This window comes from Myiozetetes cayanensis, unplaced genomic scaffold, assembly GCF_022539395.1.
Source record: "Myiozetetes cayanensis isolate MyiCay16 unplaced genomic scaffold, myiCay2020 scf1, whole genome shotgun sequence".
NCBI classification, from domain to species: Eukaryota; Metazoa; Chordata; class Aves; order Passeriformes; family Tyrannidae; genus Myiozetetes; species Myiozetetes cayanensis.
The window spans coordinates 59,496,524-59,521,247 of record NW_026086604.1 but is presented as its reverse complement, the minus strand read 5'-3'; the positions used below and the strand labels follow the sequence as shown (position 1 = coordinate 59,521,247).

General features: G+C 41.1%; 1 protein-coding gene across 3 annotated transcripts in view; it reads right to left on the bottom strand.

Annotated features, from left to right (window-relative positions):
- GLIPR2 (GLI pathogenesis related 2) overlaps positions 1–24,495 on the bottom strand; it is a 34,465-nt gene extending 9,970 nt beyond the window's left edge. The window contains exons 1-3 of one of the 3 annotated variants that reach the window (XM_050311217.1): positions 19,631–24,495; positions 3,512–3,620; positions 367–470 (exon numbers count right to left, since the gene is read on the bottom strand). In XM_050311217.1, the coding sequence (XP_050167174.1) occupies positions 367–470; positions 3,512–3,620; positions 19,631–19,694 (277 nt within the window). In that variant the 5' untranslated portion in view covers positions 19,695–24,495. Of the gene's footprint in view, positions 1–366; positions 471–3,511; positions 3,621–4,416; positions 11,763–14,453 lie in introns of those variants that run through there. The other 2 variants (XM_050311235.1, XM_050311227.1) reach the window with 2 other exon arrangements.
- Between the last annotated feature and the right edge of the window lie 229 nt (positions 24,496–24,724).

Below are 24,724 nucleotides of genomic sequence, written 5' to 3'. Positions count from 1 at the left end.
GCACTGATGTCTTCCTTCTCTCCTACCATGGATATAGAAGTAGCACTAAAGACAGCTCCACAGTAGGGACATATGGAGCAGCCTAGCTGCCAAGTTCCACCTCCAAAGGGACATAACACAGTACCACAGTCCCTTAACCCCTCTGTGCCTACATGTGCTTCTTGTTCTCTGTACACACAGGCTATTGCAAACCACCATCCTGCCCCCAGGGAGCCTGGGTTAAGTTGGGCTGGACAGTGGTGGATACACTTTTGAAACAGAGGAAACTCCAGCACTCTTGCAACCAGATGATCTGAGTTCAAAGTACGTCAAAGTACATCAAAGTACAATTTGGTGTCTGTGAGACAACAAGAGAAGAAAACTCACCTGACTGATCATAGGATGCCCATGCTAGGTTTTCTCCACATTTTCCATTAGCAGACTCAGAGCTGTGCTTGAGGACCCTTGTGGTAGCCAGTTCTTCTGCATATCTAGCAAAGGAATTCACACATTGGGTGAGGGACCACCTCATGGAAGTAAATCATATGTTCTCAGTGAGATTGGAAAAAAAAGACAGAAATGGGGATTCAGTCAAAGCAAGCATAAAACCCATGCATTCACAAATGAAAAAAAAAAAAAAAAAGAAAAAAGTCAAATGCAAAGAAACAACAGTGTGCCAGACAACAGGGTGGAAGAGAAGGGGACCACATGGAGACTGAGGTAAAAACGGTGTAAACTGACATAGGATAAGCAGCAGTGTTTCTGTAGAAGTTGATGTGTGAGAGCTGTCAATATTTTACTGTCCTACAACAATAGGGTTAAGAAGGACATTGCAAGTAAACAATTTTTCTCTTTATTCAACACTGGAAGGGCTTCAGCACAAAGACAGTGAAATTGGAAAGACCATTTGTTATTTCTCATGGCACAAGAAATAGGAGGCAACAGGGAGAACCATCAGGTCACAGATTTAAAAATCAAGTGAGACAAAGCACTCCTTCCACACTGTGTGGCAGAAGTCATTGCCACAGGATGATGCAGACACTGAAGCCCATGCGGGTTTGAAAAAGACAAATTTACAGCGTGTGTATGTGGGGGAGAATCTTCAGGGCTTGTAAACAACAGCAACAAATAAATGAGGAGACGACCTACTGCTTAGGAAAACCATAATTTCCAGGATAAATCTGTAATTTCCAGGAGAAGATAATGGGGGAAGGAACACCACATTTGTTTTGTCCTGCTACTCCTTCACTAACCATGAATTCCTGGCATCTGCCAGAGAAAGGAAATTTGTCCAGCTGAACATTTTGGCGTACTCTAGTACTTCAGTCATTAGGTTCTAATTTTCCTCTGTCCTAAACCTCCCATCAAAACAAACAAACAAACAAGTATTTAGCTATGTCCATTAATTTAGAAATAATGAAAAGTGAGTTGTCAGTCTTCTAGATCCTGAACTGAGGATCTCTAGATGTTTTTTCATGCTGTATATCACCACAGTCCTGTAGTTTTTCTCTTTAAGGATTCCCACATCCCAAGCTAGAGGGAAGACTGGAACAAAGTACACATTTCAGATGGATAAAGCTGCCAAGGATGTGAGACAAAGGGTGATTAATACACTCCAGCTCAGGCAGTTGAAAGCATGAGATTTTCATCTGAGATCATCACCCTATGCTTCATTACAGTCAGAGATAAACAGACACCTGCTGAGGGTGATTCATCCTATACCAAAGTAGGGATCCATAGTCAGTTCATCTAACCTGTCACCATTACTGGAACAAAAAATAGTAGAAAACAAACCATTTTCAACACAGATAGAGAAGCACAGAAAAGTATCCAGAGATACACCAAATACATATCAACAAAGGTAGTATCAGATGCACCTAAAGAAAAGGCGTTCTTCTTTGAATTTAAGAATATGCAAAATCTGTCTTGACAAATATGAGATTTCTTAAATTTCATGTCTTTTATTTATATCAAAGAATTTCTGGTTCTTGGTATCAACCAGATTTATCAGTCTCTGAACATGTGTCTTTCAATTATTTCAAGTTAAGCCACAGACTGCAACCAAACAAAGGTTTCCTATTGTTATTCATCACAGCAGGGCAAGTCAACTAAAACCAGAGAATACTGTGAGGAATTTCCGAAGGATCTAAAAATACCCAGCAAGGGCAATAGCACACTTAGAGATAAATGTGGAGCAATGCATATTTGATAGAATAATCTGAACTATTCATACAGGCTGACTTGTTCAAACCAAGAGCAGCACTTTGGAAACACAAGAAGTGCTATTGACAAGTCAATGAAATCTTTTCCTCACTGTGAGCCATCACGTAAAACAGAAACAAAACAACCCTTAGAAGAACAGAAGGAAAGTCCCAGGAGATTAGAAAGGTACATGGATGAGTCACTGGCATTCCATCTCTTAGAAATACTGTATCCAGTTATTATGGTGTCTCAAAAAAAAAAAGAAAAAGAAAAAACCCCAAGATTTTACTTGCTGCCAAGGTCGTGTCCATACGCCACGTAGACCGTGTGTTATACAGCACAACACCTGGCAGAGATGACTGGTCTAGGAGTGCAGGAGCTAGTGCATCTGTGTGACAGTGCAGCACCATGCTGGGACAGTAAATCAGGTTCTGCAAAACTGCAGCAGCCTCTCTGGCTCCCAGCCAGTTGGCACAGAGAAGTCTGAACAGAGAAGTTATGGTAGAAAGCCTAATGATCTTTTACCTGCAAGGATCAAACTGGTCACTGTTTAGCTGTTATGGGAAGACATTTATATTCTGAGTAGTTTAATCAGCATTTACTCTTTCAGTTATATCTCCTTTGCACAGTGAGGATCAGCCTGAAAAAATCGAAGATTTTTAAATCTACTTTTTGAAAAAGGTTGCTGTAAAGCAAAAGGAATTAATCTGGTTGTCGTAACTACAGTAAAGAGGACAAGCAGTACCAGACTCAAATTTGTCTAAGAAAGACTGAAGCCAGAAAGCAAGAAGTTGTGCAGTCTTCAGCACTGGAGAAGAGGTAAGATGTTTGCCTCCTAACAGAATAGAGAATATATTGTGCTTTTGCTTTTGGGGCATGGAGACAGGTAATTAGATCTGATTCCTTCTGATTCCACTGATCTTAGACCAGTCACCACATCTTACCATGAATAAGTTCTTTATCTCGCTATTTCAGCAGCTGTGGATATTCTCCTGCAGATGATAATCCATCATCTGACATAACTGGTGGTGAAGCATGTCTTAGGCAACTACCAGAGGAGACATATCAGTGCAGACAGATGCAGTGATGTCTGAAAAAGGGTCCAGGACAGATTTATACAGTTGTGACCACAGAAGTGTCCATATAAGCAGCTAGACCTATGTGATGGAGAAAGAGAGGACAAAAGAGCGGAGTCCCACACTTTCCACCCAGTAAGTCTTCACCGTGTATCAGCATGTCAAAAGGCAAATATTTTTGCAGTATGCACATTTGAACCTAACAGAAAAAAGCGTCACAAATCTCTTTAGAGAAAAGAAAGGACTGAACTCACTGTTGGGCTCCTCTGTTTAACTTCTTGCAGAGTTTTAAGGGGGGAACTCCGTGTTTCTTCCTGCAGTCATTGTGTGCTTTCAAGACTTCTTCAGCAAATTGTTTGGAAGCTGAAATCATATTAAAAAAATCGGAAAGGTCTGTCAAATACAGACATTGGTGAAGACAGAAAAAGCATACCCTTTAGCTAAGATACTGGTGCAGGCTGGACAGAAGAACAGAAGAATACTGCCCTCATTACCTGGGAGTAGGATGAAATGAACCGTTAATGACTTCCACCCAGAAATTACCTCTAATAGATACTCCTATTGTGATGGTACAGACTCACCAAAGGTTGAAAAAAATGTCATCCTTATTGCTTTCCTCAATAGCAAGAGGATTTAAGGTTAGTCAGTCAGTTTGTCAGTTTAAAAGAAAAGTCAGTTTGAGTAATTTTAAGATATCAGTGCTCTGCATCACCACTGCAGAGTCTCAGAGTAAGAGGCAAATAGGTCCTTCAAGGAGATGCATTAAAAATACAAATTATGGTCCACAAATTATCAGTATTAGTCAGGACACCACCTAAAGAAAATGAAGATACTAAATGTTTAGAACTATGCAAGTACTATGAAACATGTACCATTCTTCTTATTCATTATATAACATAAATTCATAGAAATCTCGAAATGTACCTTTATTTGGCTCAAGACAAATAATTGTTCACAAACAGCACGTGCTAAGGAAAGAAATGACTGCTGGGGATGACTTTTCCCCCCTGCACTAGACTGTATTCAGTAAACATGTGAGTTCCAAAGTTACTGCAAAGCTTTAAAAAAGCTTATGTTTGTACCCTGGTAAACTTGAGACTTTCAGCAGCACAAGCAATCAGTCACAGTGCAATTCACTTTGACAGCAATTTCATGGTACCTCCTTTTATGACTTTGCTGATTTTTCTCAAGAGTCGGGGAAAAAAAACCTCTGCCATTGGTCACCCTGTGGAATTTGCTGCTTAAAGAGAATTATGGAACCTGAAACAGGGTATTGGGACAATTAGAGAAGTATAGATAGCATCTTCAAAGCAGAAAGACAGTTTTCACTTTATCTTGCTGAAGCTTCTGAACAGGACAAGAGAAATCTTTAAGTATTTAACTCTGCTTTTACCCTGACACAGGTTTTTACATTTATTAGTTATTCACCAGCTTAATTTCTGAATATCCTAACTGCATGACTAGCATAATTTTCCTTGTAAGACACTTTTGAAGCCCAAACAGACCTCATATCTAGAAAGCATTTCCGGTTATTAACCTTGGATTTCTCAACTTCCTATTATTACTCCATCCTAACAACTAAAATCAATCAATCATTCTCAGCTTTATTAGCAAGCACACTGTTCTGTTGTTTGTAATGATGCACTTTCTCCACAACAGAGCTGTCAGTTTGCACATACTTCTCCCAGAACTTTTTCCCAAGTTGATTACCCAACTCACACTCATGTTTTAAGCTGTTCTCGGAGTTCTCTCCAGTTTCTTCAACAGCATTAGGAAAATACAGCAGCCTAAGATAATCTCAATATCCAGTGCATATAATAAAGCCATAACTATTTAATGAAGCACATTAAATGTTTGAAGTTGGATTGAATCTTTCCTGACCACAGTCTCATTGTGGACATATATCTAATATATTCTCCATCAATATGCTTCCAGGCTCATTTTTGGTATCAAGTTGTTGGCATAACACTTCAACTCTGTTGAATAAAATGAGATCTGCCCACCACACCTTCCTCCTTTTCAGTTCTCATTCAATTTTGTGTATCACAAAATTGCATATCATCAAACAAAACAGGCACCTCCATTCTGGTATTCAAGCATATCCTCCGTTCCCCCCCCCCTGCCCCTTTTGCTAATGAACCTGTCCCATCACTCTTATTACATCACTCACAGATCACTGATTCTATCAGGCCAGACTCCTAAACCTCTCCTCTGCTACATCACCTGAGGTAGATAAGGGTAACCTATTAGTACAACATGTATCACAGAGGAAACAACACCTACTCCTGACGAAGGCAAGCCTACAGCCAGTTCACTTAAACTCACTGATCAGGGCGTCCATGCTTCCAGCAGTGAAATGTTAAGACAGCCTGCAAATCAAAGAGGTTGAAACACACAGCTTTGAAAGTTGCATCACATACTTCAGGCTACATTTTTTTTTCATGAGACCATCCTAAGGCTTGTGACTGTTATCACCTGGAGTTAATATCCCATCTTCTCAGCACTGAATAGTAGATAAACAATATGACCTGCAATTATGAAAATTTCAAATCAAATTATTTTCTCTCAATGACAATAACAAACTAAAATTTTAAAAAAAATCAGCTGAAATACAGATGTTATGAACAGTCCATCCATTAAGAGAAATAATGCGTAATTCAGCTCTAAACTAACATTCTGATTTACATAGATCAACAAGTCATGAACAAAACTCAGCTGCTTCTAGTTACAGCAGACACTGCTATGCTGTCTCTAGAGAACCTGCATCCTCCCCTTCCCTCAAAGTGGCTGCTATAGAAATACTTATCTTCTGTGACTCAAGCTCATGTGCTAACCACCTCCCTCTGTGCAGCTTCTCCCGTGCCTGATAATGTGTGGAGAGGGACGCCCAACCGCCAGATACATTTCAGATCTGTTTCAGGAGGCATGTTAAGTTTTTCCATTTTACCGATGTTCCATACACTGAGAAGCCAGACATTAAAAGTGAGAGTTAATGGGAGTTTTCAGGCTCCCACCCAAATGGGAACAGCTTCCCCAACGGCTTTGGAGACGTACTTTTTTCCCTTCATGTAAGCTGCTTAAGCTGCTAGAAAAAAATGATTTCCTACTGCCAGGAAGTTAAGTTTGATCATGAATCATTACAGAGCTTAATAAGTGAAACAACTAAAGGTATTAGATACAGTTGCTTGCTCCTCATTATTCAATTATTTACCTCTATTTTGTATTCTTCTGCAACATCAGCTAAGATAATGACAGCACATGACAATAAATTTCCAGACAATTATGTGGTACAGAGCACACCTTACAGTTGTTGTGCTTTTGGACTTCCAGATTCATTGATCAACTTTATGTGACCACAGAAAAGTAAACAGAGGCATCTGTGTTGCCTTTTCCCATCAGACTTGTTTTTCAGAGAATTCTTATTTCCCTATTCTTACTGTTTCTGACCAATTCCAATCCACTCAGTGTCTCTTGGGTGAAGAGTTCTTCACGTCTGAATCCATCCTGCCTCATCTTTGAACCCTGTCTTCTCCTGCTGTTTCTCCCTAGGACTGGACAGCAAAACAGAATCAAGTTACCTGAACGTGTCTTCCACAACATGAGCTGTTCTGCGTCCACTTTTGCAGCTGTCAACTGGACCTACTCCACTGGTCTTGCAGAGCCACAAGACAGTGTGGGGAAACAGTAACAGTAAATTATTCCACCAAGCACCTCTCTACCTAATCCCTACACAACAGAAATGCTGCAGGTAGCCTTTATCTCAGCACTTGGGACACACAGTATAACACTGGGCATACACTTGACTGGAAAAAGTCTTTCTTATGCCTAAGTATCCACCCTGGTGATTGGAGAAACAGCACTGTATCAATGTACCTCTATTCTGACAAACTTCTCAAGGTGTATTAAAGGACTGGACACAAACAAAATCCTTGAGTAAGAAACATCCCAGCTTATGAAGATGACATTTTCATCTAGGCTCTTCTAATAGACCAGGCATTTATTATTAATAATCTTTATCCTCACTTGCAATGTAATTCTTTGGAAATTAGCCTTAGCTGAATCTTTTACACTCTGAGAATAGCTTAACTGATATAAGAAATGTTAAGAAGACAGTTATGTTCTACTGCATTTTGACCCAGCACTTTGGTTTGAAGTCACAAATGCTTCAGAGTGGTCTTGTACTGGTTGGGCTCTGCAGTGACACAGGGAGTGAATGTTCCATGTTTCTTTCTCCATTTATTTGACTGCACTTGCTTGCCCCCCATTTGGGACTGTAACATCTCCCAAGATTGGCCCTTAATGCTATTCCTAAATATGTCATTTGGGAGCATGGATCTGATACTCCAATTCATGAATACCTTCCAGCCATAAAAGCTGATCTCCCTCAGTGCCAAACTTCCCTACTCTCTAAGAAAACTGGCTGATTGCCTGGAAACATACAGAAGAAATGAAATCACATATAAATCTTGGAGGAAAGGAAAGATAAAATCATTCTATGTTCAGAATGGGTGGGGTTTCCTTGTCTCCTTTTTTGCCTTTGAATCAAGAATTCAGTAAAGGGGCAATGTCTCCATCCCATACAATAGGCATTTAGGAGAGGTATAATAACTGTTGGTACATTATTTCCCTTACAACTTGAATTATGCTATAACCTTACTAAAATTTAGAAGAGAAAGTATTGTTTATCAGAATTGAAGGAATTGTGAGTTATATTTAGATACAAGTTTGAATGGGAGTAGTTTCCTGTAACGTTCTTATGTTTGCTGCTAAAAATAGCTTTCCCTTCAGCTCAGGAGATCCTTTTTAAGGGAGAAGTTTCTGTGAGGTTTTTTGGCATTTAGTTTTGCCTGAACTTTGCTCACACACCTGCTTACCACTGGGATGAGCTTCAGGACAACAGTAAGATGTCTGAGTTAATTGAGTCTGATGGACAAGGACCCCGCTCATTTTTTTTTATGGGCTAACTCTACAGCAAATTGGCAACTTAAAAACCTTGCATTACCTGTGCCATATGATGTAACACACTCTTTGCCCCTATACCCAATTCGAGGCATATGGCCTGAGAATACGAAGTCAACGGTGTAATAATGTTTCAATTACATTAGTCACGTCACCATTTGATTGCAAATCCTATTCTTGCTATAATAGACACTGTTGATTACTTCCTCACTTAAGGCCTTTTATAAACTGTTAGGCAATTGACTGCCCTGATTAAAAAGGAACACCTGGTAAACTGGAAGCTGCTCAGCTCTGAGAAGCAGTAGAGCCTTCCGTGATATAAGCATTTAAAAAGCAAGCAGCATTAATCAGCAGTCTCGAGCACTGACAGAACCAAGTCTTCACTTTCACAGGAGGCAAGGGTGGGAGAAGTCCTCTGCCCGTAGCCCCTCTCCTCCAAACAGACCCACAAGTCAAGAGTCAGAACAAGCAGTCACTACCATAGAGTGATTTTCTTAAAGTGGGAACTGACTGCTCATCACATCTAGAGCAAGTCTTGGCTTTGCACGAAAGACAATCAAAAATATTATTTTTTATTACTATTCTGCCAAGAAGGACGGGTGAATATTGTAATCATGCCACACACCCACAGAGACAGCTCTTGTAGGCAGTTAATGTGTATGCTGCTAACCCTTTAAAAAGACTAAGGAGACTCTCCCATTAGTAAGGCCTTCTATTCATAAATCTGATTGCCACACAATTCCTAGGGCACATACACTTCCAAATACAAAGCCACAAGTGACCTGCATGTGTTAGAACCACACTATGCAGGAGAAGAAATTCAAGCAAACTTCTCCTTTTCTTCTCTTCTTCTGTCCCCAACATTGTGTCTGCTTAGACTTTATAATTGCAATAATTTACAAAGAAAATAAGGTGCAATTATAGTCACTAATGAGTAGCAGCAGAAGTTGTTTTGAGTAATTGAAAACAAGTAATTGAATTAAAACCGAGTAATTTTTACTGATCACCTATTCATATTTTATATGCTGCATATTCTTATGGGATGGGCAGCCACAGGTAGAACTTTGTACCCAGTGCCAAGTTCATTTTACATAGCACTGTGAGCTGTTTGGTGCCAACCAAATACTTTCCAAAGTGAAGAATTTTGTGCAGAAGAACTGAAAAGAGGTAGAACTATCCCATGTCTCCTGGGCTATGCTCTGTCATTTTATACCTCTACCACTTACGTACTACCATTGCTTGGGGTATGCACACCTGAATTAGCTTTAATCTCATTAGTTTCAATGCCCTCCCACCACGCTTTTCTGCCAAGGACATCCAAGATAGCTGGGGCAATGTTCAAAGTATATTTATTTATGCACCTCTCCGAGGCATGGAAATATGGCCATGCACATTTCTTCTGATCACTGATGTGTAAACTCCCCTATCCAGTAGCCAAAGTCAGGAAGGGAAACATATAAAGCTTTCCATTTACTATCAATTACACCATATCTTTCTCATCCCTCTACTCAATAGGTTAAATCCTAGTTATCATAATCTAAAATCTTGCCAAAATAAATATATTTCATGAAATCCTGAATAATAGAATGGTTTGGGTTGGAAGGGACCTCTGAAGGCCATCTAGTCCAACCCCCCTGCAATGAGCAGAGACATCTTCAACAAGACCAGGTTGCTCAGAGCTCTGTTTAACCTTGTACACTTCCAGGGATATTAAATTATGTCTGTGGTGGCCTTAAACCAGCCCATATTGTCTTCCTACACAAGACCCCAGACTACTACCCCATTTTCTCACCCTTATTTACACCAGGGAGGTTGGCCACCCATGTGGTCTCACCTCATCCCCCTCTGCAGGGCCACCCAGCCCAGCTCTGGCAGAGCTGCTGCTGTTCAGACCTTCACAGACTGGGCAGAACTTGCCTACACCTGCTTGTAAAAACAGAATATAGATATGCCCCAGCTAATCTTTCAGAGAACAGCAAGGCTTCTACAAAAACAGAGATCTGAAATAGCCTTCTGGCCTGTTGAGATACATAAACAACAAAACAGTTAAAATCAAAACACTCATTTTCTCATACTTTTTTTTCCTGCACATAGAGCAGCAACAGAGGCAAATTCAAACCCAGTCAAGATAGACACTACAACTGTATTGACAGAAAACTAACAGTTTGACTGTTCCCAGCAATAAAAGCTTTCTTCGTGCTTAACTTCCTTTTTTTCTTTTTTTTTTTTTTTTGAGAAAGATTTATTGGAGGATTCATAAAGATGATGTTTTTTGAAGTATGACTCAACAGTATAGGAAACCTTAGAATGTCTGTAATAACCGAGATACTTACCATCTTAATGCTTTGTGAGCCCTTCACACTTGTTTTGGCATTATCTGACTTAACACGTGGAGCTAAGGGTACTAATCTAACAGTCAACAGGAGCAACCACTGTTGCATTACCCTCCTTTCCCCCACCGAAACCTGCTGGTTCAACAGACAGGTAAAAATTGGGTTCAGAATACTGTTTGCCATAGCCTAATGTACTCCTATCAAACCTTTCTCTATTTGACATTTATTGAACTTGAGCCAAGTAATCAATGTCTTCCTCACACAAAAACTGGAGGTGTGGGGTTATGATCTGAATTAACCTTGTTTTTGAAAGGCCCTTTTCTCACCACACGTCCAGTTCAATTCTGGTGTAAAGAAAAAATAGCCAATAACTTGTGTTGACAAGTTCTGCAAATGTCCCGATGTTACCAAACGCAAACGCTCAGTTGCTAGCAGTTCAGACCAATTCATTTTCTTTATTCCCACCAGTCCTGTAAAACCAGTCAGCAGGAAACACTTTGTCATTTTGGCAGCTTGCAAGTATCGCATTTCTCAGAAAGCCAACAGGTCACTTCTCTAGTATACCAGTGCTTTTGTTAGGACCAGCCACCACTGTCTCCTACCGAGATGCTGAAGCACAGGTTAGCACTTCAGATCAGCTGAAGACGTAGCTCTCTCTGAAGAAAATACAACAGTCCTTTTTACTGTGCTCCGAAGGTGCATCTTGAGAGTTAAAAAACAGCACATGCTTCTCAGGTAGATTAAAACCACAGTGAAAAACTGCACCGAGTCTGGTTTCTGTCTTTTGTCTTTTTGTCAAAACCCTTCCTCAGCCTTTTTTTTTTTTTTCCTTTTTGTACCGACTCAACAAGTAGAACAGTGGGCAACTCCCAGCGTCTTCTCTGAGTCCCACCCACATTTGCAGAAAGGGAGGAAAAAAAAAGAAAAAAGAGAAGAGAGAAATAATAATAATAATAATAATAAAAGATAGGCAGCATTTACTGAGCCTGTCCTTGTCTTTCATAGTATCTGCAGCCACTTGCCAGAATAAAGAGGGCGATTCCCCCACCATCCCCTCCACCGGGTTTTTAGGGACCAAACGGAGCAAGTTCCCTTCCCCCACCAGGCTGAGCCAGAGGGAAGTCGAAGAAATGAGACTTTTAGCAGCCTTTTTCTACCACCATCCCAGCCTTTTCAGAGACTCCCACTGCTCAGCAGGAATCCCCGTGCTCCAGAGGGGAGGAGTGGAGCTTGCAGCCAGCTGCTTCCCTGAGCATCGCCTGCAGCTGCTCGCATGGATATCCCCTCTGGGGCGAGGGCCGCCCGCGGAACCCCACACAGCTGCAGGGGAGTCAGAGCCCTGCCAACGTGGCACTCATAGCAACAGGGCAACGAGGAGCAGCCAGCTCACCATCCCCTCATTTCCTGCAGAAATACTTCTCTCTCTCTTTTCGGTTAGGGCTCTCTGGCATCTGTGGGGAGGGCTGCCTGCACCCCCCACCAATCCAAACGCTGTCTGAAAAAGAGAATACATGGGGTGGGCAGGGGAGGTCTCCATGTTTGGCGTAAGTATTTGCAGGACTTACGGCAACGGGAGACATTTTTCTAAACCTGACAAGGAAGTTTCAGTACAAATTTGGTTTCAGCAGCCTGCAGCTTCCAAGGAAGAAAGCTGAGTCAGAAGTACCAATGTCTTCCAACACTCAGCTCTATTCAGTGAAGCAAAACCAATGCTAAGTCTCGAGCTCTGATACTTGCAATGAACATTGCTTCAAATATAATGTAACAGCTAGAAATACAACATTATTGGAGAGCTATTATCAAAGAACTGAGATTTTCAACAGCAGGATTTCTTTGTGTGGTGATACTTCTACCTCAAGACAGATTTGCCAAAAACAAAAAGAGACTGCTCTGAAGACATTTATTTTAAAATTGTGGTCCCACTATACATGAATTAGAGCATCCTTAAATTTAGACTTCAGGCCATCTCTGCCTTAATCTTTCTGACCCAGGAGAGGAGCAAGGACTCTGTTTCCAGGTTAGACAGATCCCAACCTGTTACATTTTCATATACCCTAGTATAGAGGAACTTGCCTGCATCACACCTCAAGAGTACTACAGTGGAAAAGCGAGGTATTTCACACAAAACACAGAGGAAGCAGTACTCTGTAAAACAGCTGCTCTCCCCATTCAAAGGCAAACCACACTGAATGATCTCAGACAGGAATTTGAAGACTTCAGCGCACTAGAAAGAGCAGATGGGATTTAGTCAATAAGCCAATTGCCAGGACAGGATCTCAGTTTTATGATTCACCTAAAAATACTGCACACAGCTCTAAGACAGTAACCTGGACCCAGTTTAACCTTTATCTGAAAAGTGTGATACAAGTGACAAAATATGTTCCTAGATCTCAAGTTTTATTTGTATAAGTACTTAGGGATACAAACATTACCCAAGCCTTGGCAAAGAGAATTTCTTGTCTGTAACTGCTCTTAAGTTTGGAAAAATCAACTAATGTGCAGCAATAAATGTGCGGGAAAAACCAAAGATGGTGATTGCCTTATGACTGTTCTAGCAGTCTGCATGTATTAAAACAAAGGGAGATTTTTACTCCTTCTGAAACTGGGAGGTGCACAGTGGAGTATCTCTACTGCTTTTGCCCAATGTGCTTTTCTAATGTAATGTACAGCCACTACAGTTATATGATATTTGTACTTTTATGCTGTTAGCATAAGAAGTGCTGAACTTGATACTTCTGAGCAACTACACTTATTTAAATTGTTATAAGGCTAATTACTAAATCCCAATCCACTTGAAAACATATGTAGCTGCCAGGACATGGGGACAAACCCACTGGCAGTTACATAGTGCTTTGCCTGGACTGGATGTCATACCAGTAAACCCTTTACAGTCACATTTGCAGTCAGCTCTGATCTCACCTAAGAAGCTGACCTTTAAAAACAAAGAAAAAGAAGAAAAAAATCAACATAACTATGCTGAGGCCCACTGAAGTGTTACCCACACAGAGATTTTCATCAATATTCTCTGGAAGAGGGCTTGGTTTTGAGTGAATAAGAGTACTAGGTTTTGCTGAGCATGTCCCATACATGCTGTTCACACACAGGAGAGACAGACAATATGCCACGAGGCTCTGATTTGTCACAGAAGTAAACTCCTAACCACAAGATTAAGAAAAAACTCCATCTAGTTTTACAGCTGTTTCAAAAGTTTGGCGAAGATTTTCGCTCATGACTCTAACAGAACAAGGACGGAGAAAACAGGGGGCATGAGCCCTCCCTTCTTAATATCTCTGGCTCCTCGGCAGCTTCGGAGGAGTACTCCCCAGCCCAGACTGCCAGAGCAGGGCACACAGACAGCTGGTGGCAGCAGGGAAAGGAGCAACAGCGTAGGCAGCAGCAGGAGAAGCTTCAAGGGTATGTGCACAGCTGGGGAGACTTTGGAGCTGAGGCGGCGTCAGTTAAACGGCAACCAAATCTTAAATCTAAATCCTTCCAAAAGAAGGGTGACAAAAAGCTTCCCCCCTCTCAAAGCATCCTGCTGCCCATCTACAAGGCTGGTAAGTTATGTCAGACAGCTAGACATGAAGTACTTTTAAAGCTATAGGGCTTATAATTATTTTACACAGCAAAGCACAAAACTTAAGTTACAAAATATAAACTGTATATAAAATACAGCTACCTCTACACTGTGCAGACTGTGGAGAGGGGGGTGTCCTTTTTCTTGGTTTTTGTTTAATCTAACTCCTTCTCAGAGAGAAAGCTCCTCCCAGGCTGTACCATGCACAAACGAAAGCAGCTTTCTCCGAGGAAACCCACTAACGCTTTAGCAATGCTTTCTGAGCACAAAACCAGGCACGGACACTGTATGAAAACACAGCCAACTGCACGATTTTCCCCTGCTCACCTGATTTTCCCATGATCAAGTGGCGATTTTTTTTTTTTTTTAATTTCACCTGCTGCCTCCTCTCTTGACCGAGTTTCGCCGTTAAGTGCCGGGACGAAGCGTTTGCAATTTCAGCTCAACTTCTTCAGGCGCCTGCGACTGCTGCCGGAGAAAACTCAGCAGCGTGAACCCGCTACCGCCCCTCCTTCAGCGCTGCAATAAGCCTGCCCATGCCTTATAAGGCACAGGGGACACTGCTCTTTTTTTTTTCTTTTTTTCTTTTTTTTTTTTTTCATAAAAAGATCTTGTTTAGGGTCAGCAGCTATTTATCCTCCACAGTAACCAAGCAGCTCCAAAACACCATATGTTTTCACATACCAGTTTAGCTTAGTAATTGTGGCTGTCCTCTGATAAGAGTAGGCTGTGCAAGGAAATTCTGCTGACAAATAATTCCGCAGCCACAGTGGGCATAGCCCACGAGGCTAATTCATACACACAAATGCTGCTGAAGTTTTATTGAGTTACTGTACGTTAGGTTAGAACAGGAAAGTGATAAAGCACTTTGAAGTATAACTACGTTTTTATGTCTAAAATGAATCACTTCCTGCACTGTTGCAACATAATCTGTAGAAGGTATTAGTAAAATAAAATTTTGCAGGTTAAAGAGGAGCTGTGCTGAGGGTGTGTTTCTGTAAAAAGAGTTGGATGTGTGTATGCCTCACTTTGTCTGTGTAAGCACTGTGCCACTGTTATCTTCATATTACATCGAAATGCCTCAAGCTAATCTGGCAAATATTAACTACTTCAACTACAGTGAACAGGATACTTTGATTTAACTTCAGAAGTGCTGCATATCTCCAAACGATAATTCAGTTACGTGTTTCCAGCTTTCATCTTTTCATCATCACGGAAAATCATCCGAGGTTAATGCTTCCCAATTTTTTACAACTCCTTTCAAAATTTCGAGGTTCTACTTGGTTTTGTGCCAAGTCTGCTGGCTCAGCAGGTTTTAATTATCCTTTATCCCACCTCTTGAGGTGAGTGCCATGATGAACAAAGTTAAAAAACCACCTCAGAAATAAAAAGATGTAGGGTTTTGTGGCTTTTTTTAAACAAGTAGCAGCAGCAGGTGGTGAAAGACAATATCCCTTCACCAACACACTGCTCCTCCTGAGGTTGTTTCACTGGCAGGGCTGAAACAGAGGCTGAGGGGGTGTCACTAACAGCTGATGGGATCACTAAGAACTAAGGGGGCAGCCCACAGAGAAGGAAACTGCAGGGCGTGAGAACACACTCGTCTTCACAGCTGCCTGATGTTTACCTTTGCTGGTAGCAAGGCAGGCAGCAGAGCAGGAGAAAGGTCAGAGAAGATGCAGAAGGACATCCCCTCCCACTCCCTTTGCTGCAAGTAGCAGTAGGTGGCTGAGACGCAGGGTGGAGAGCTGTAGCTTGTACTGTCAGAGCCCTATCAAGGTGAAAGCTGGTGTTCTATTTGCTTGCAGGAGTGAACAAACTGTAGGCTAGTCTGTGAACCCCAGTCTCTAAAAATGCTCTGCTAAACTTGAAATACTGGGTTGCACTACTCCTAGGTCATACATCAATGCTCAGCAATAGCCACTGCCACCCTTTGGTCACGACAAGGAGAAGAAGGAATTTATATTTGCATAGTTGGGAGTTTCCGGTATTTGAAATGCTCGTTTCTATTTTCAAAGTTGATTGTTATATTTTATACTGTTTATGTTTTAGGCCTTTATAATTTTCAGCTGAACTATAAAGCAACATACCTTTAGGACCTGGATTGCTACTAGGAAACAGCATCAAGCATCTTCAAAAGCAAGCAGATACACCTGCATAACATTTCCACAACACCCCGTGTAGTCGTAACTTGGAAAAGAGGGTTTCTCTGATTTGACAAAAATCTAGTGCTACCTACAGGGAAAAAAATGGTGCTTTTTCTGATCAGAAAACCAGGAAATCAAAATCACTGCTCAGGCTTGAAATGTAAAAGTATCAGTACAAAGTAAATGCAATGACTCATCAAAGACAGGAAAGCAATGTAAGTTGAGACATACAGAAGCAAAGAAGGAGGAAGGAGCTGGACTTTTTTAGCATTTTAACATCACCTGCTGAAATTTCCACGCTAAAGAATATTACTGATCTTATCAGATGGAAATTTTGGAGGAGGTCTGTACACTAATAATTAAGAACACAAACAAGTCTTTGAAAATAATGAAAGTGATTAAATAAAAAAGCCACTTCTGGTGATGTTTACAAACTGTAAATTATTAGTATCCTTTTACCAGTTTCAGGGAGTATCAAACAAATCAATCTGAGCGGAAACAAACAGGATTTTCCATTTACTTTATGATGTATCAAAGCACCTCCAAATGCATGTTTGTTTAATTACTGCATGATTCCTTTACACAGAGAAATTACTAGGATGACATTGGTATTATCCAATGGTGGCCACTGGAAACTATATTACAGAAAAGCCATGGACAGTCAGATGAGTCCAGCATTCTGCCTCCTATAGCAGCACCTACTAAATGTTTCTGGAGAAGATGCAAAAAAAAAGTACAACATAGACTGACTAATTTTTAATTGTTTAATCTTCCTGCTAAAAGGAAAGCAGAACAAAAACAGCTGGCTAGAAAAAGTAACACTTAACTAGTAAAGACTGGTGTGATAAATATTTTTTCTGGAAATAGGTTATATAGAGCACATGAGAAGGAAAAATGTAATTTGAAAGGAAGTGCTTGAATCATTACAATCAGGGAGTTAGTAATAATTCAGCTGCAATAAAGCTATGTCATCTGCATCCTGAAAATTTGTGGCTAAAATTTTGGTGTCAAACTGACTATGTGGCATTTGGATAACAAAACATTCCTCTTTCTACTGTATCTTCCCTTTTTTCTCAACAAAGCAAATCCATTTTACCCACTCACCTCAGCCGCTTCTCTTTACCTCGATGTGACTAACCATAATGCACACTGTCTCATAACCTCCTCTGGTGCCACCAGATGTAAACCCACATCCTTCCCCTGCTTTGCTTTCCTCTCTCTCCTGGAAGCTTTCTGCACCTCAGTTTCTCTTTTCTGTACCCCAGCCTGCCCTGTGAGAACATGCTGTTCACACTGTGACTGGTCCTGGGTAGCCACAGGCACTCCTGTGGTGCCCCACAGATTGCCCCAGGGCATGTGAACCTGGCAAGGCCAGTGTGGTGGAAGTGGCAGTGTGGATTTCTGGGCCCAGCTAGGATTATGCTGCTGCTGCCTGCTGTCTCACACAGCTTAGTCTTCACAGCCATGTGCTGACAGCCTTCGATATTCCTCCAGGACCTTCCACCAGCCATTCGTATATGGCTACATCTGTGGAAACTCAGGACTAGACAGATGTCTTTTTGATGGAGTAAAAAACCCCAGGCAGATCCCAGGTCACCTGTTGTCTTCTCAGAGGTCTGCATGCACACAGCTGAGTATTCCCCTCCATCTGGCAAGGGAACCCACCTAAGCGGGGCTCTGCAGCAGCGTGCCTATTGTGAGGGTCCCAGCACCATCATGGGTTTCAGTCTGCAGATTTCTGTTCCAGCAAGACTGCAAGTGACGAAGGAACAGCCAGCCAGCTCCTGCCTATGCAGATCCCCAACTGGTTGCAGGCAGGTTTAGACACATTTAAGAAGGCTTGAGATGAACCTTTTCACATGTGCATGCTCTGGTGGGTCCAGTCAATGCAAATGCCTGTCATCATTAATGTTTTGAATCATTAATTCATTCCATCAATTGGTATCTATCAGGTACAATTAGGTGACTGCACAGACTGGGACAGACCTACGATAACACTGTCACACATAAGCCCAGCCAAGGAGGTGTGTATCCCTCACAGCCTTCTTCTAAATACAACTCTAAGCAGTTTCTCCACAAGTCTAACCACTCAGACAAAAGGTTTGTCAGCAATTCTAAATGTAACAAATCTGTTTTTCCCAGACACTCTTTAACAAGTGACCCCAAGGTCCAACAGTATTCATATGACTATAAATATATCACACATCATATATAATGACAAGAACCATAAATGAACCATAAAACTATTCACAAAGCTGTTTCAATCAACAGAAAACTGCATATTTTTAAAACTGTAAAAGGACAAAAAATGATGGTAGAATATTTGAGAATATTCAACCTGTTCCAGTTTTGCCAGGCTTTGCTTGTGGGACCCAAATTGGTATTGCTGTTTAACCTCTGAAGTAATCCAGGTTGGGTAGTGGATCACAAAAATTCAACTTTAACAGAGTTGGAGATGTTAATTTTTCTTGTAAGGCAGCATACTGCTTTCTAGCATGACTGTAATGCTGAAGAAAATGAAAAGAACTGAGCTGAAAAGAGCAAGAGTACAAAAGCAAGGCTATACCTCATTTCTCAGGACTGTACTGTTATCAGCTGACCACATCCACAAAAGCTTTACAGAGAAAACAGGAGACTGTCACTGCAGAATAGTCATTGACTTCAACTTCTTCCCACACATTGCAAGATAAAAGTAGCGCGTGATTAATCATCATGATAGAATTACAGAATGCTTTGGGTTGGAAAGGACCTTAAAGACCATCTAGTTCCAACCATTCGAACCCTCTGCCATTGGAGGGGAGCAGGTAGAGGGGTTGGAACAAACAACAGTCCTAAAGGCTGGATTCCAAGCAAAAGTTTGGGGGACAAAATGTGGGAATACTGCTGTCCAAAGGAGTGTTGAACAGGCATTACCCTTCTCTCAAGAGGCCTAGTACCCTCCCCAGATTATATTCTTCAGGCTCATCTAAATGTCTGAGAGTGCAAAGACACAAATCTCACCAGAGCAGGGCAATGAAGTGCCCATTTCAGACTTTGGATGCTCCTCAACATGGGTCAGACTACTGGGATTCTGGCTTCAGAAAAGAATCACAGGAAAACCCTCAGCATGGTTGCTCTCAACTAGCTTGAAGCAGGAGCCTCCATAGGAAATGTCACTCTCCACCTGTGCAAATGCTCAGAGTGCTTCCCCTGCATCCCTGCCATGGAGAAAGCAAGAGGAAACTCAGCCTCTGGGTACAGAGGAGTTAAGGGAAAGAGGGGAGAGGAGAGTGTATCCTGAAAGGACTTCTGGCACAAAAAAAGGATCTGGGAACACTGAAAAGGAAGAGAGCTTCTGTCAGTTCCTCAACATGATACCTCTCTCCTCCAAGGCTGCAGTGGGCTGAAGGAGTATCTGGAGCATGCTGTTAGGACACTTCATGGGCTCTCTGCTTCAGCACAGCACCTCAGGTTGAGTTTAAACACCATTTTTCCAGGACCACTGCTCTGTAGCTAAGATAGGAAAAGTTAAACAACAACCCAGGTGAGCACAAATACATAAAGGGGTCAGACAACTAGGTCAGCTGTTGACCTCCAGTAGTGGCATACTCACACATAAACAGGCTGACTCCCACAGCATCTGTATTTGCCTTTCTGTGTATAACCCTGCAATCTACTATTTTTATATCAGATCCACATAGGCAGTAACCTTCGTTTTAGCAAAACCTCATCCTACTAGCTGGAAGCACCTCCTGCTTAACAGCCACATATTTAGCCATTACATTAAAATATCCCTGTATATGAACCACTTTATGAGTCAGAAATTAAATTTGAGCAGTTACTCATGAACGAGATCACACGGTTCTGGTAGGTCCTGGAAATCAGCAGTTCAAATATTCAGAAGAAGACAAGAAAGAAGATCTGATATTGGGGAATAATTAGAAAAGAGACAAGGAGAAGGCAGATTGCAGGACTGTTTAAACCTCTGATTTGCTTGTGCATTAACTTATATGGGTAGTCCTAGTTTTCTGACTTCAAATAGAATACATCAGAAGAGGTAAAGGATCAGAGAAAGGCAACAAGGTCATAGAAGCTTCATACACAAAACAGGGCTTCAAAACTTCAGTCACTTCAAACCCAGGCCATTCTATGATTCTTCAGCCAAGGGAAGAGATCATGGAAAAGGAAATTACAGACATTACTACAAGAGGATGAACAACACAGATGGCTCATAACTGTTGATTGTGCCCTCCAATAAGAGAATTAGAGGATATTAAAAGAAGCTGGTGGGAACATAGTTCAAAAATACTGATGTGGGATGCAACAGAGAAGATGCTTTGGCAAGGAGATTTTATTTTTGTCCACATTGCCTCTTGTCCTACCAGCAAGTACTGCTGAAAAATGTCTGTGTCCTTCTCCCCTCACTCCCTCCCTTCCTCCCAGGTATTTACACATGCTGATGAGTTTGCCCCTGAGTCTTCTCTCTTCCAGGCTGAACAGTCCTAGTTCTCTCAAATGTTCCTCATAGGAAATGTTTAAGTGCCTTAGTTGCCTTTGTGGCCCTGAACTGAACTGAACTCACTGCAGTTAAAAGGTCTGTGTCTATCCCTCCATGTCACTTCCCCATCATCTCCTCTCCAGTAGCTTTCCCACCTGACACTTACATCAGCCTTCTCACAATCCCTGCAATATCCATATTAGTGACCCATTCAAGCCCTCAGATATAAACACCAGCACCATCCCATCTGCATTCATCACAGAACTTTGGTTCAGTCTTTGTACTCCTGCAGAGTGCTGGGGTTCACCCTGGGGCTATGCCTGTCCTAGCAAGTAGTTCAGCACAGTAGTTCAGGCAGATTTGTAAGGAGAAACCTGATGTTCAAGCTAAATGTTTCACAGAGGTTCATCTTGACCTAAATGTAGCACGTGGCCAGCAGCACGGAATGAATACCCAACAGCAGCTGTAGCATGTCAGCTAAATTCCTGAGCAAGTCTTTGGCTATATCCAATCCCAAAAGAACCCATTTTGCACCCACTTTACAGAGGCAGTTCCATGGTGCAAGCTAATGAGAGCCAGAATGCTATTCGAGACAGGCACTGGCATCTCATACAACCCTGCTTTTGCTGACCTCTTTCTATTGTTGATTCTGTGTCCTTCTCATAATTTCATCTAACTTACTTGTCAGAATGGACTTATCTCACTGGTACATGCAATGAGTTTGCAATAGCACTGCTCATCTACCTCGTTAGCTAACAACATCACAGTTGATTTTCCTTAGGCAAGATTTCTCTGGCATTACGGCTTTGTGTTTTCCTTCCTTCGACTACAGAAACACAATTAAATCCAGGAAAAGTCAAGCTAATAAATCCAGAAAGAAAACACAATTTTTGTTCAATTATACTGTTCAGTATTTTCCCCCTCAAATATCTTTTCCCTTAATAATATACTGGATTTTAGATGCTACAGGCACTTTCAAAAAATTCCCAGCAACCTCTGACACCAAGAATAAGGGCACTGCTTATCACTTGCAGTTGAACTGTTGTATTTGAGTTGATAAAACATTGCTGGAAGCAAGCATCCAAGCAGGCACAGACATCTCTGTAATGACAACCAAAAGGCTATTCCCAATGCCCAAAGTTTTTTTTGTTCTTCTTTCCCTCCATGCTTCCAAACAAATTGCAAAACCATCCCTTATAGAGGAAAGAGCTAATCAAAGAAACATGAGGGAAACAGATGCTAATTTCACAGTAGGCATCTCCCAGCCTGTACACGGGGAGACACTGCCAGGGAAAGTGCTTTGCTTGCCCTCTCGGGGGGATGGCTGGAAGTAGAGATGTGTCACCCCTCACTCTTGTGCCAGGACATCAATGCTGGGGCTGGATTGGATTGTTTGGCTTGGTAGGACTGATTTTTAGCCAGAAGAGTACAATGATCTGGCTAATTCTACCTGCAAGTCCTACTGCTTTCATGAGAGAGGCAGTAACAAGAGGCAATAACAGCAACACAGTGAGACATACACTAGAACTGGTCCACAGTTCTAGCACAACTAAAGCCCCTCCTACAACTGTACCCGGGAGCAAAAAAAAAAAACTCCTACACTGTGAATAAATAACAATATAACAATATCATGTGTATGTCATGTATGTTGTGGATCTTCTTCATTTATATCTTCCAGTTCAGGGATCTTGCCCTCATCTGTTCACAGGTCTGTCACTGCAAGTTTATGCCTTAGAATATGTCCTGGCTTATCTCCTGCCTATGCTATTTTCTGCCTCTTCCATTCCTGAATAAGGTTCTTACCATTCTTTTTTTTTTTTCTTTTTTTTTTTTGTATGAATCAATCAGAACCAGCTTTTCTGCCATCCCACAGTTCTCTGCAAACCTTTTAGATTCACTCACATTCAGAGAAACATTTCAGATACTCCTGTCATATTTAGTGTCATCCCTTGGTTTTAAAGTTCTAGGATTGCGGAAGTTTCTGCTTTTGCTTTTCCTTTAAGGTTGCTTTCTAGATCTCTTGCTTGTAAAGAAACTCCTGATGGTATCACCTGTAAGGAACAGATGGCAATTAATTTATTTTTCAATAAAGTAGGCATTAAGCTATTCTCAAGGAACCTTCAGCTTCTGAACCATGGGAGACGATAAATCAAATTGGATACTTATCCTTCTTCCCTCAGTGAGTGCTTTTTCCAACCCCATGAATTCCATTCCTTTGTCTTTTCACTCAGAACCCTCTAATGAAATCCTTGCTAACATTCCATTCCTTTTCTTAGTCAGCACATTTAGACACCTGTATTTTCATTATACTTTTTTAAAGACTATTCAAGATCCTGTATAGATAGCACATTTGACTGAAAACATCGTATTTTATGACTGCTTATGCAATTTTCATGTGTTATTACTTTAATAGCCCATCAAATAATGTACAGCCAATATTAAAATTGACAAAAATTAAATGTCATTTTGAGTCATCCAGGTGGATTTTAGACAGGATATTTCTGTTTTCCTCCTTTTGCCTGCTATAATTCTGAAGGCATTATTTCAATTTTTCTTTTTCACACTCTGTATCTACAGGTGACTGCATTTTCTCTCCCCAGTGTTGTTTTGTACTGCCCAGGAGCAGTATCTTCTGCTCCCTTTTTTTTCACTTTGCTTGTTACTTAGTACTTCCAAAACTCTGATCATCATGTACCATTTCCATACTACTTACACTGTTTTCAAAATCATAAAAATAACCAGCATTGAAAGAGTTTGCGAGTAGATAACCCCAAGCAAAAGGTGAAGAAAATTCCCAAAAACCCTGAGATCAGCTGGAGCTGATCAGCTGTACTACCACCTTTAGGCTGTACTACCACCCACCGGCTTAAAGTAGAATCAACAAAAGCAGCTGCGTGGACAAGGCCTCTGCTCTGCCACAGCAGCACAGCTCCTGCAGGGATGTGAATCCCAGCCTTTGAAAACTCCAGGTACCTGAAGGATTTAGCTGCAGTGGCTAGAAAGATTACTGACCCCCACTATGGTCCTCTTTGACCATAGATGTATCTGAAAAGGATTTTGGCTTTTCAAGGCATGGCTTCAGCCTAGGTACATGGGATTTTCTTGGTAGCTGGTCCAAGACTAGGTTTCTTTTCTTTTCTTTGAAAACTGAGGGAGTTTAAAAATGTTATCACTTAAAAAATGTTTTCCTCTTTTTTTCTTTTTTCTAAGGGAATCTTCAAATATTTACCAACTTCAAATATACAGTTCTTTTCATAGATAAAGACGCACGGTATCTTGCTCTTCTTTCTCATTCTGGAAGGTCTTTCACTCAGGGTCACTCTCCCCAGCTTATCAGCTTAGTATCTGGAAACAGTTCCTGTGCAGACAGAGTCCAAATTCAGTTTGCTACTGATTTCTTAGTAGTGGAGGTAAAACTCCTTAACCTTGATGGTTATTGTCAGCAGATGTAATGAAATGCCACAGGTTTTGATGCCAATGTAATCTAGTGCATCTTTAAACAATTTATTTTATTTTTTTGTCAGATAAATAATCAAACCTGTTTCTTTTAGTTTCCATAATGTGCATTCATCTGTAATTTCTTTGCGTTTTACTGCAGCACTGCTCAAGTGGAACAAAATACGCCGGTCCAAAAATAATTAAATACAAATATCAATCTTTATGTGCTTAATTCAGCCATAGTTTATCATATAACTAAATATTTAAATAAGAACAGATGACACTGATTTTTGTCGAGGAGCTACGAAAAACACAGACCTCAGACATTCAGTCCAACTTGCACAGCTTGCAAACAGAACTTCTGTTACACGTTCACATACATCGTACAGTAAACGATGCGTGTATCTTTTAGGAAGCTGCAGCATTAGTTTAAATTAGCATTAGGCTAATGTTAATTAACATTAGCCTAAAATGTGTGTGACTCCAAGAATATAAAAACTTTTACCATTAGTTCTGCTAGGACTGCTTTAAAATGT